At 38.4% G+C, this 13,327-nt stretch overlaps 1 protein-coding gene across 2 annotated transcripts in view; it reads right to left on the bottom strand.

The window, feature by feature from the left end:
• The window catches only part of ARHGAP10 (Rho GTPase activating protein 10), a 136,799-nt gene that overhangs the window by 1,253 nt on the left and 122,219 nt on the right, over window positions 1-13,327 (bottom strand). Inside the window, exons 21-22 of one of the 2 annotated variants that reach the window (XM_021536597.3) lie at window positions 7,977-8,108; window positions 6,973-7,064 (exon numbers count right to left, since the gene is read on the bottom strand). The exons of the other annotated variant lie outside the window; for it this stretch is intronic. Coding sequence (XP_021392272.1) covers window positions 6,973-7,064; window positions 7,977-8,108 — 224 coding nt within the window. The remainder of the gene's footprint in view (window positions 1-6,972; window positions 7,065-7,976; window positions 8,109-13,327) is intronic. 2 annotated transcript variants of the gene reach the window in all.

Raw genomic sequence — 13,327 nt, 5'->3', positions numbered from 1 at the left:
TTAGGGGAGAAGTCAGAATCCATATCAAACAGTGGAAAACACTTTCAGTAGGTGGGGCAAAACAAGAACAAAAACCTGTCTTGAGCAGAAGTAATGAATCTGGAAGCTCAGAACCACAGAAGCACAGCATAGGACCTTACTTGGCATGAAAAGTAGGCATGGAAAGGTTTATAGGGGAAATAGAAGTGAGCCAGATGTCACTCCAAGTATCATCTCTTCAGAATAGAGCTGCTATTAGAAGTGACCAGTGGACAAAATCTGAATCATTCTTCTGATTAAATCCTCTCTCTGAAATTCAAATACATAGTGCAATTCACAAAACACAAAGCAAAGGCTTGAACTGCTCATTGTGCCATCCTAAGTGTTTACCACTGCTGATCCCAAAGTTTATGCAAGAGTATCCATTAATATAAAATAAGAAGTATTTCATTTTGGACTCTCGATGCCCCAGAAGATACTCTGTGAGCAAGAGAACTAATTAAATCTGACTTCCTGTATATATATGTTGACCACCTTTGACAGGAAGTTAAAAAAGCAGCATAAGCCTCCTTTCTTTGGAAAACAGGCTAAAAAGCCCTCAAATTCCCTTCTGAGATGTCTTTTAAGGATATAATACAGATACCTATTTATCTATGTAGCTGTAAAATCCCACCCTTTTCAGCAACCTATGGCACTCTCTACTGTACTAATTTATCCTCACAGTGCTTCTGAGCCAGACAGTATTTAGAGAAGACATCAGACAAATGCTGAAACGTGCTGCCAGCCATGTCAGTGCTTTATTTAAAACACATTAACACATTGGGAAATGTGATATTTGTAGTCCTCTACAAAAAGATTCCAAAGGAAAAATATGCATAGACAATTACCTTTTAGGATCTGTGCTCACACAGTAACTTACATTACCATTAGTAATTAGCAGACCCTCCTCTCCCTTTGTCCTTTCTATTCCACAATTACAGAGTACACATGCATTTGAAACTGCATGGCTGACACCACCACAAACCTCACTCCAGAAGCTGTAATTCTGCATTTCCAGCAGATGCACCAGCAGCCAGCCAAACCCTTCCCTGAGGTCCCCCATACCTATGCAGCACATCTGTATTACAGGAAACAACTCCAAAAAAAAAAAAAAAAAGGACAGATTAGGAAGAAAAGCAACTAGAAAGCGTAGGAGTAGGAATTTCTACCTGTCCTCTGGTGCTTAACCTTAATTTCCATTAGAAATAGGGTAGAAACCACTGGCATGTGAGTGTCTATAAATCCAAGGCCTGTTCAAACTGAGGGGAGCCCTCATCTGAGGGAATCGCACTGAAATTAAAATTTACCTAAAATTTACACAGAGGAGGAAATGCTCAAACTGTGCTGAATCACATCACTCAAAACAACACCAAGCTTCAAAAGAAATATTTTCCAAGCAAGTTTGAGAAGATAATGGTGAGCTCTGCACCCTGCAAGCACATTCATGGCCCAGCAGTTGGGTTTGAGTGACAAACACCATTTTCATGCCAGAAGACAAGACCTAGCTGGTACAACTGAGCTCTGGGCTTAGGAAATTAAATATTGCCCGTGTACATTACACAGCTCAGGGCCTCACTTGTTGGCAGACAGTTCTTTTAGACTCTAGGAAGACTGAAGAAGGAATTATCACTCAATTATACCTAAGGTCACCATTTCTAGAGATCTTTGTTTTTCAGAAAAACCCAGCAAAAAGTAATTCTTAATTTCCAGCAGTTGTGGTGACTGTGGTTGTCACAGCAGGGAAGGTTTCTGCCCCCACTCCAATCACATTGTGCAAGAAGAGGTAAGATACTTGTGTACATCACTGGCTGCTTCTGTAGGGAAAATATATTAATGAAGGTGCCACCCAAAAGTAAAGCTGCTTTAAGCTCCACTGATCCCATTTACTTTGCTAATCCATTTCCAAAGTACAGTGTACAACAGCATGTGTTCCTTTAAAATCAAAACCACTTAACTGCACAAACCCTATTCCTCTATTGAGCACAGCTCTTCTTAAACCCAGGACATGGCCTATTTCTGAAAAATACCCTGCTCAAAAGAAGGCATCTGTAGTGTCCCCCTTCTGTCATTTCTTCTTAGTCAACAACAATTACAGTTCTTAGCACTTTCTCAGGCCTGCCTCATGTAAAAACACCTTGATGCACAAACTACACACTCGGCCTTAAAACTACAACTCATTACTAGAGCAATCATCCCATAGGACTAAGGCTCATGTTGGCGCGGGACAAAAGGGAAAATACTTGTAGTATAAAATACAGAGCAGAGAACTAAACAGTAAATATTTTCATCAAGATTTAATGAGTGCATAGCAAGACTGCATGACAAGATAAGCACAGAACCACCACTAAAAACCATCACCTCTTAGGCCAGTGCAAATAGCAGCCAAGTTGAGAGCTCAGAGGGGGACAGTGACTTCCTCAGTACCTGCTGCAAGGCCTTTTCAGCAGTCTCACTCATGGAGGCAACGTGCAGGGAAGGAAGATGTCTGAGCATCAGTATGACAGCAAGTGCTATGGAACAATCACCCCAGCTCAAATGGGCCAACAAAATCTACAGACTTGGAACTTGCAGTGAGATCTGATTTCTTCTAATCAAGAAACACCATCAGGTCAACTTGGTATTTGCAGCATTGCCTCTTACTTTTCTGTATTCTCCATAGCTTTGATATTGCCAATGTTATTATTTTCTAACTGCAAATACATAAAATTTGCAAGCAGCTCTTCCCACAGACCCAATGCCATAAGCAGACTCTGCTCTGCTCTGACAGCTCAAATGCTTCACAGGTTTCAACTACAATGAGAGCAAGACTTACTTCCTCAGCAGTATTAGTTCATTGGCTGGGTGCAACTAACTTCAGCAAGACTGAATCAGACACTGATTCACACTGATTTCCACATCTTTGTGGAAACTGGCTGTTTTGGAAGCAAATCTGACCTGCAGGTGTCTGGCAGAAGAGGGCCTCCCTTTCTCAGGGATTGGCAATCAGAGTAAAAACCTCAAAAAGCAACAGAAATGAGGATTACTGAGAGCAACAGAAATCTCACTGCTAAAACCACTTTAGCACTAGAACTCACTTCCATAGAACTCAATGATGCTGACCAACTTTTCATCAGGAAATTCAATTAAAGCAACCAAATGTGCCTGCAAGCCCTCCATGTTTAGAAATCCCTTTGGGCTTTGAAACAATCCCTGTGGGTTGAGTTGATTGCAGAAATGGAGAAATATTTATCATGCTTAAGTTAGCCTGGAATCTGAAATTTCAAAACTTGCTGTTTCCTTTAATTATGCTGTAAGAAGCAGAATTATCTTGTGGACAGAACACAGGACTAGGAGTCAGGGACTCTTCTCCCCGTGAATGTTTCCAAGTGCTCTGAACTACACAGATGAAAGGTGCACCAGGAAGTAGCTCTATATCCATTTTTACCCCAGCATAAGAACCATTTGCACATACAGTGCAATGCAGTATTTTGGGAGTACCTCGTCCCTTTGATGTAAATCCTGGATTGGTCAGGACCATGAAGACAGACAGTGCAGGAGCCACAGCATGAATTAGCAGTCTCACAGGGCAGAGAGTGCCTTGGAGTCAAAACCAGGAACATTAACTAAGGCTGGCACTTTGTTACAATGAGGGAGAGAGATGGGGATGACAAGGGTTGTGTGAATGTGGCTTTTTGTATTCCTTTTATACTTTGTGGGGACTATGGGTGCCCCACTTTTCCTCAGGAACAAAACACTCTCTCAGTTTTCTTCATGTTTTCTCTCCTCTAACGGATTTTAAGAATTGTAAAAAGCCTTGATAAGAGCTATCTTGACAAGTTTTCAGGAAGCCTTCCTGCTAGCAGTTCTGCCAAGGAATTTTTATTGTGTAAATACTATTTAACCTATCTGAAACACTTCTCCTGAGTGAAATTCCCATTTACTGACTATTAAGCAGTCTCTTTCAAGAACCAGAAATTTAATAACACTTGGCTCCAAGACTGGCAAAATTCCAGTGCCAGGCAGTCTGATTATTCTTTCCCTGATTATTGGGAATATCTGCCTCAACAACAACAGACATGCCCAGCCAGCATATGTTTCTCAATCTCAGATCCTACTCTGCTTCTTCTCTTATTTGCCCTTATCCAGCTGCAAACTCTTCAAGCTTTGCTTCCAACCACTTGAATTATATTGTTATGTGCTGTCAATAATATAGCCTGTAACAACTGGGAAATAAAAATATTGGCACAGCCTAAGGCAAATTGAATTGAAGATTAAAAAAAAAAAAATCTAGTGGATATTGTTCAAATTACATTATTCATTTTCTTACACAATTCAATTAAATAGAAAGCTTTGCCTTTTCTTTTTAACTTACCAGATGGTGCCTCAGCATTTATATTCTATGGCACTTTAATGGAAAGACTGTGGGATTTGTGGAAGCACAATGTATATGCAGTACTGAAAACACCTGAATGTGGAAATGCTAAGGTTCAATACAGATTCCTATCAGGTGATGCAAAGCTTAACTTAAAATATTAGCAAATCTAACCTTGGCAGACCGAGACAGATTTTTTTTACCCTGTTTAGAAACAGGAAATGGAGATGGGAGCAAAGGTTAAACTCACCTTCTTGCACCAGTATTATATTTAGCAGCTATGACAGGTGCAAGACTACTTCCCTAAATGCCACTATCCTGTCTGAGGCTGGAGCAGCCAGAAAGACTCATCCAGAGTAATGACAGGTGAGACAACCACTGCAATCAACATCTATGGACCAAGAGAGACAAACCAAGAACGGGGAAGGGAACAGAAAAAAGGAAACAAAGCAGAAAAGAGAGGAAAGAAAAAGGGGAGAAAAAAAAGAGACAGGATTAGAAAGTGAGACAGGCCGGGTGGAGAAAGGAGAGACGGATAAAACCTTCACTAATGGAAGCAGCACTCTTTAGTAGACATTAATTTAACAGTTACTTTAATGGTTGATACTAGCTGTATGTCAACTTGATTGATGCGTTGTCACTTTGATAGTTAAGGTTATTGGTAGAGCTGCAGAATTGATGTATTATTACTTTAATTCTTCATTTGGGGGCTTTATTAGGGCATATGGGAATTTAAATTGAGTAACTAAAGAACCTGAATTGATTCACTGCAATCTGATTTCAGCACAGACACAGGGGTGCCTGATACAGAAAGAAAAGGCCCATGTCGAGGCATTTCAGAGGTTTCAAATGTGGAGACAGCCATGAAAAGAGCCATCCATGACATAACCTACTGGGAAAAGTTATGAAATTACCATTACATACACTTACTGCCTTATTGCTTGCACACTCTCCCCATTTTTTCTGCCAATCCACAGCCTATCTGAGGGTGAGAGCCCTGCAGGGCAAGGACAACAGCTGTGAAATAACCAGGATACAGCAGAACAAATCAAACCTAATGTGTTTAAGGAAATGTGAACTTTGCCATCAGAAATCTGCAATTGGGTTTTCCAAATGCAATCCATGCACCCTTTTTCCCAGGCTTTGGACCTTATTTTTCTGATGACATGGAAACAGTTACAGTTGAAACATTTCTCTACAGATGCCAGAGTCAAATTCCATACTTGTTTTGGGGTAATCCAACTCTCCAGTTGAAAAAGTCAACTGAGGCTGCAATGCACCAAATCATGGGAGCTTTGCCACCCCTTCCCGAGTTCTCATACAAGGAGAGAATGTTAACAATTGCTCTCACAGGAAAAAATGACACACAAGGAACTACTTCTTGAAAGACTTGCTTACCCCAAGCTAACACAACCCTTGCTGTTCTACAGCAGAAAGGCCTTTCCCAGATACCAAATCTTTTGCACCATGCACTAGATTTTCTTTCCTGTACACAGTTTGATGTCTGCTGAAGAGCCCTATCAATCATGTTTTAAAAAACTTAAATTAAAATATCTGGTGTTAAGGACTTTTAAAAGAGCAATCACTCAGCTAATTCATCTTTAAAAGGTTTCCCACCTAACTTGATTCAGACATGTTTTGCCTACAAGGCAGCTCTAATAGGAAACATCAAGAATGATTTTGTATAGTGGGTGCTAGTAGGGAAGAACCTAGTGAAGACCCCAAACCACTTTATACTGGAAAAAAAAAAGCTGAACTGAAGTCTGGACTAAGCTTGCTATTTACATGTTTTGGAGGAGACAGAGGACAGCAATATCCTATTATACATACAATTTAAAAAAAAAATTGCTAAGCTTCCCATTCTGCATCTTCAGAATTTTATTACAGTAGTCACTGGCATGAGGTTTAAAAACTAAAACCTTTCCTATCAATTTGAAGTCCCTGTGCATTTGCTGAAGGGTAGATCCATGGAAGCTCATTGAGAACAATCTTGAGCACAGGAATCACCTTCTGGATGCTCACATGTAATGCTATATTTGGATCCACAGAAATCATTTAACACAGGCCTTCATTCCACACCTCAGTGAATATTCCATTTTCTACAAGTACCTGCACACACTAATGCAGACCTTGATCTAAATCAGTAAAAACACTCTTTTTTCTTCCATTGTTCACCTGATTTACCTGGCACTCTGTTTGTTTCAGAATCCTGAAACAGAATTTTTTTTTTCTTTGAAGGAAAACCCCTGTGTTATTTTACAACAAGAGTTCACATTTTAAAAAATTCAGTTTCATAGGCCAAGGTGTTCTCTTCTATTACTGAATAACCTTTTTTTTTTTTTTTGGTACCACAACACATCTAAATGAAGCTGAAAAATTATACCAGTTGGAAGACTATTCACCCAAAAATCCAAAACATTGCCTCACAGTGCTAAGGATATGTTAAGTAGCTTCTTCATACCAGAAAATATCTCCATCACCAACTGTGTGCCATCAGCAATGTTGGCAGAATAGCAGTCAGGCTTGTATTTTTATCCAAAGCCATTTTAGCAGTTTTGTCAATTTGTTTTTCATTGCTTTATATTTACTCAAGCAACACTTACCATCTTCAAATATTGCTCCTATCTGAAATGACAATTCAGAGCTGTGTTCTGCTTCACATGGATAAACTGCTCTTGCTTTTCGGTGGGCAACACTGAAAAATGAAATTATGAATTATAGCAACTTTTTACTATTATGAAGACACTTCAACCATTCTCTCTCCATTCACATTTGGAGATGACTAAAACTTTAAACACAATCTCACATGCATCATTACAGGCTTATAATTCATACACACAGCCAAAGATGAAGCTTCACAGTTTACTGTTGGCATTTCTGAATATCATGCTCCCAACTTTCTGCACACTTATTTTTATGACAAACTCAACTTTCAACTACAGTTAAATTTTCTTCATGCGCTAGTCAGCAATGAACTCAATAGCAGGCAAAGTATAATATACTTCAAAAATCCAACCAGTAATATAAACAGGATTTTTTATCAAGTGTTGGAAATAATTGTGAATATACCAAACTACTTAATTAGAAAGGCAAGTATTATTAAATTTGAAGGGAAAAGCTAAGATGGTGAAGACCTTCAAATAAACAAACTCAAAATACTTCAAAACATGGAAAACAACATGGAAGGAAGCAGAAACAAGATGGAAAGAAAGCTGGACAAAAGAGTGAAAGAAAAGAATGAAACCACAGAAAAAGGAAGGAAGTATAGGATGAGAAACTTAAATCTGGCAAAGGTGGAAGAATCTGTATTTAAAAGACTCTAAGAGAAACACCGCAAGAGAGACACACTCTGAATTGTCCACCCGTTGTAAATACAGCCCTCCTGTATTAACCAGCAGACCACTGGCTCAGTGTGTGCCTTCCACCAAGGAAGGTGTTCAAAAGAAAAGTAAGATGAGGTAGACAGTTATTTTATTCTGTTAAAATTGCTATGGTTGCACTTCCTGGTATGAGATAATCACTCACATGCCACAGGAGACTATTTTCATAAAGATACAGAAAAAGGAGGCAAATAAAGAGCCAGCAAAAGTTGAAGTGCACACCATACCTTTCCACTGCTCTGTCAGTGCCAGTGGCAGGGCTGGGGAAGAAGAAAGTGGGTAGGGCAGCATCTGTGGCAGCTGGGTTAGCAGATGGAATGTTCATCCATGACACCATTGATGGGCGGCTTTGAGCAGGACTAAGAGGAAATACATTCCAGGCAGAATTAACAACATGAATAAAATTTCTTATCCTACCAAAATATTTGAGTCTTTATCACTGGATAACCTGTTAGATTTTTCAAATTCAAACCAAATCATATTGTCCAGCTGACTTTGCAGAAATGGCCATTGTATGATTCTGCACTCTTCCCTGGAATTCTTTTTTCTGCATGCCCTACATCTTAAGCTAAGGAGAATGACCTGAAATTCATGGCATAAACAATAAAAGGACAAAATTCCCCATTCCTTATCTAATAAAGACAGACAAAGTGATATTGCATAGAGCAGGCTATTATTTGTGCTGCCACTCTGCCTTTACAAGTTTTGATGAATCTATTTAAAAATCTCCTCAGTGCTGTACAACTGAGAAGATTTCTAAAGAGGCTGCAGCTATTCCAGCATTGGGATCACAATTCCAGCTCTGGATTGAGATCTTCATGGAACTGTGCAAACACTGTCTAAGTGGCTGCCCCCAGCAATGCATTGATCAAATATATATCAAGTGAATGGCTGAACACAAAGTTGCCACAAGAGGAGAAGAAATAGCAGGCAAAATTTAAAACTTGCATTAGTAAACACACAAAGTTGTCCCCAATATAAAGAACATTTCTAATTTTACACCTTAAAAGAACTGAAGTGGTCCAGCACTGGAAGGCTTTCATTCTTTGCATGGACAAAACAACAAATAGTCCAAAAGCTGGTTGTCAGCATATCTTTGGAACAAAGAGCTGGACTTCAAGCAGTTTCTAAGCAGAAGCAGAATTAAAATAATTTGCAAACAGCAATTGTTCCCTCAGAAGCGGAGGCTTCCCAATACAGCATTTATAACTTTGTCTTACTCCAAGATTAACCTCTTAGATACCATTGATCTGAAAACACCACCAAAATCTAAGACCTCAGTCAAGGTTTTTGTGGGAGTCTAAATGCACACCTAATCAAGATGGAGCAAACACAAGCAAAAAGAGGAATGAAGAATCAGCCCAGTAATAATTGTAGATGAATAAAGAAAGCAGGAAACCTAACTTAGATACCTGATTTTTATCTTATCATACACCCTTATATTTAATTTCTAAAAGAAATTATCATCATTTGTTGTTTGCACAACATGATTTACAATCAAATTCAACTTTTATGAACTCATATCTCATAGTCATTCTAGCAATTACATAGTTAAGCAGGCATTCACTTTTATTATTTTTTTTAATTTATTACATTATAATGTCACATTCCTTATTACAAGAAAATTATTTTTCCTTTGGAAACATATCAGATGGCATTTGAATAAAAACTGGAATTCAGAGTTTATAAAAGAGCATTCTATAGTTAATTCCACTAGTAAAATTGAAACTTAAATGTGCTGGAATCATAACCAGAAGGGTTTATCAAAACATGCTCTGCTTTTAAAAATTATCACATTTACCAAACAAGGAATCATATGTATTAAATTGAATGATGAGCAGGATTATGCTGCCTAGAAACATATTTTATGCTTATCTTGGGAAGAGGATGTCCAGTCATCTTTTCTGCCTGGGAATCCTCCACTGCACAATTTTTTACATCTTCCAATAATTACATACCTTTTGGAACAGCACCTAATTTTAGGGTTTTCTTTTACTTTAAATTGTCTTCTTCCTCCCATTTTTACCTAATAATTGAAACATTTTCCTCAGATAAAAGAAAAACCTTCAGCTAAAAGACTTCCTCCAGAGATAAACAAAAAAAAACCCTGAAAACTACAGCATTTGGATCATTTTCTCTAAATACTGAGGATAAAACAATTCTCAGTGGTATGGTAAAGTTTATAAAGTTTGCCAGAAAGTAAATTATTTCTTCATAATTTCCCACTCATAATGTCTAAGTGCAGAATTAATTTTAACTCAGCAGGTGAACAGAAGAAAAGTTTTTTAAAAGTGAATTTAAAAGAAGTCATACTTGCACAGACTAAACTCTTCTACTTAAAACGGTTCTGAGACTTAGAGAAAAAGTATTTTCCTTGCTATTTATTAAATTCAAATCAATCTCTTGGCAAGGTGGTTGGAATGACATGATATTTAAGGTCCCTTACAACCTAAACCACTCCATGATTCTGTGATAAGGATTGGTGTTAGTCTCATTTCTGAAACCTGTAAAACAGAAAAAACTGAAAACAGAAAAATAACACTCCAAGTATATTGCCAAAGGAGTACTAAAATGTTTCTAATGCAAACTATTCATAATTCAAGAATATTCTACCAAGTGGCCTTTTGTAGTGCAACCTCAGATGTGTGGTTTGATTTTCAACAAGTGAATATTAAAACTTGCATTTATTAAATATTTAATTGATAGATGCGTCATGTTAATCTCTGCAATTTACTCAATCAGCTCTAGAACAACACACCCCACCTGCACCTCACACACAGAATTAATGACTTCAAAGCAACACTCAGAACAGAAAGAACACAAAAGGAACCCTCTGACCCAGGGAAGCATTGGTCATTCGTAAGAATACTTGGAATAAATACCAGATGGTTTCTTGCTGCGACTTGGAGGGGAAAGAAAGAGGGGAAAAAAAAAAGGAAAGAGGTGTGCACATAAAGGAACAGAAGATGAAATGAAATGTTCAGATCCATGCCATGGCATATTAATTTCTCAAGTTACAGAGACTTAACAAGAAGCGCAATCTATCACCAAGTTACACTACACTGTCCTTTACTAGAAAGGACTATATAGAAGCATGTTAAAATTGGCAGGTTTTCTACAAATTCTGAGCCACTTCAACTATAGTAGTGGAAAAACACTCCAGAAGTACAGGTATGTGGAGTGCTGGATTGCTCCCTCCCCCACTTTTTTGATGAATTTCCTTAATACTTTACAGCTGTAGGGAAAACACTGCAGCAGAATTTGCCTGTCACTTTAGGCTCCTGGTTACCCAGTAAGAGATCACGCTCAACCATCCAGCAGGAGACAAAAAAACCCAACACATTTTTCAATAGCAATAGTTTCACCATGGTAAGAAGAAAGAAACAAAGAAAAAATAAAAGTTGATAGCTTTAACTATTAAGCACATTCTAGAATTTATGGATTTTGTTGTGAGGTTGGTATTTTTTTATATTTATTGTACTTGGTTACCTCAGGAACCACTTCATTCTTGTTACTAAAACAGGAGGTTTTACTCAATAAGAAATATAATTTCCAATGCTGAGTTGTGTAAGCAACAAAAGGTTAGATTTTATTGTTTTTTCTTTGAAAAGGTTCTTGTCACAGCAAGGCTACCTTGCTATAAGGATTTGCACTCCTTGTTTATCAAGATGATGATATATTAGAAAGTATTGCACATGTTATCGCACAGCACCTCAACTTTAAGAAGGTATGTTGAAGAAATTCTTTTTCCTAAGGCTAAAATGAAGGCAATGCATTTCCTGCGGGTAGGAAAAAAAGCCAAAAAGGCTGACATAACCATCTCTCTTTGAGGAAAAAATGCTATTGTCTAGCATAGTGAACGATGGGAAAGGGGAGGAGGGAGGAATGGCTTTACTGAAAATAAGCTAAAGATTTTGTACTGATATTCAAAAAGAAATTTCTGAAAACAAGATTTTATTGGATGTTTATCTGGCTGGTTCCTAAGGTAACACAGCTAAAGAGCAGCCTCTTATCTTGAGAACAAGGAAGAGAGTCTGTGAAAAGAATCTACACTGCAACTCCTGAGAAAAAAAGGGTTGTTTCAGACAAGTTTGGCAGCACTACGGCTGTCATATCACAGTGTCTGGCTGACAAAGTCAATGAAAGCATTCTTGAAAGGTTTCATTACAAGATGACAGTGTGTATCAAAGGGTGTTGGCTATTTCTGATTCTTTATGCAATCCAAGAGTGACCACCACCTTCCTGCACGTTAAAATCCCTTTGTGCCTTGGGGAGTGGGGAGCAGAAAAATATGTGGCCAAAATTCTAGAAATTGTCATAGCTGCAGCAAAGCTGGAGACACACAGAAGGCCAGAATTTCCCCATCTGTGTTCCCCCTAGAAAGAAACTGCATCCTCAAAATTTCAAGTATGTGAAATGCACACAGCTTTCCTGAACCCTCATTTATACGGAGCACATCAGTCAGCACTGAAATAGAGGGGTTTTTAACTTGGATTGTGAAGTCTCAGTGAAGCAGCTAATGCATTAGTGAAATGATCTTTCACACCAGTCTGGTAAATCCAAAGCTAATGTCTACAGCAGCTGTCCCAAGTTAAAGCATTTTTAAATGATAATTCAGACAAAGCAAAAGTGAAATATGTACATCTAGAAGCTTATAGCTCACTGCTGCTCCTTTCAGGAAAAAAAAAAAAAAAAAGAAAAGAGGGAGCTGTGTTGCCCTAGAGGAATACAAATAAAATAAAATAAAAATAATTTTTAAAAATTTAAAAAGGAAACCTTAGCTCATCCCAGTGATTGCATCCACACCCCTCCCTGCCCTGAGCACACACACCATTTAGCCTGTGCTCACACAGTAGTGCTGCTGTCAAGTTCCCTGGCAGCCAAGGAGATGGCAAGGTCTGTTTTGTACGAGCCACGTGACTAAGTTATATTATGCCTGTCTCAAAGAAGCTGCAAAATGAGGGCTCTTGCTCTGCTTGCATAACGAAAGGGTACAAAAAGAAGTGCCTGCTCTGCTAAACCTGCTCCCAAAGTGCTGAGTCACTGGAGAGGTGGCAGCTGAAACAAAACCAAACTGCAGAATAAGCACAATGGCCCACCAGCGGCTAGAGCACCTTCTTTCAATAAAATAAGATGATGACATTAGATATTATAAAAAATTTTGAAGACAGTGAAACTGAACTCGCTCATCATTTATGTAAAACTGCAAATTCACACCACTGCCAGAAAGTACAAAAAAGAAAGTAGTACCATTTTAAGGAGACTAGACATGCAGCCTACTGATGTAGATATAACAAGGCTGATGGGAATTCACACAGCAGTCAAACAAAATTAATAACTATCTCCAAGGCTTCTGTTATGTGCAGAACACCACTATCTCTGCCTGCCCTTGCCATCTGATGGCTCTTTTAATATCAGTTTGCTCACCAGCAATTTGAACAGCTTGAGATTTCATGAAGAATGAGTTAAATCTTCCCAGCCTGGTCACAAAGACCCTGAATGCTGCACAGCACAGATCTCATCACCATTCTGGATATTAAAAACCCCAAAACTAGGCCCACAGTGTAGCACTTACATA

The sequence above is a fragment of the Lonchura striata genome, chromosome 4 (genome assembly GCF_046129695.1).
Source record: "Lonchura striata isolate bLonStr1 chromosome 4, bLonStr1.mat, whole genome shotgun sequence".
Lineage (NCBI taxonomy): Eukaryota > Metazoa > Chordata > Aves > Passeriformes > Estrildidae > Lonchura > Lonchura striata.
Note: the sequence above shows the minus strand (reverse complement) of the source record. Positions and strands in the feature narration are given on the sequence as shown.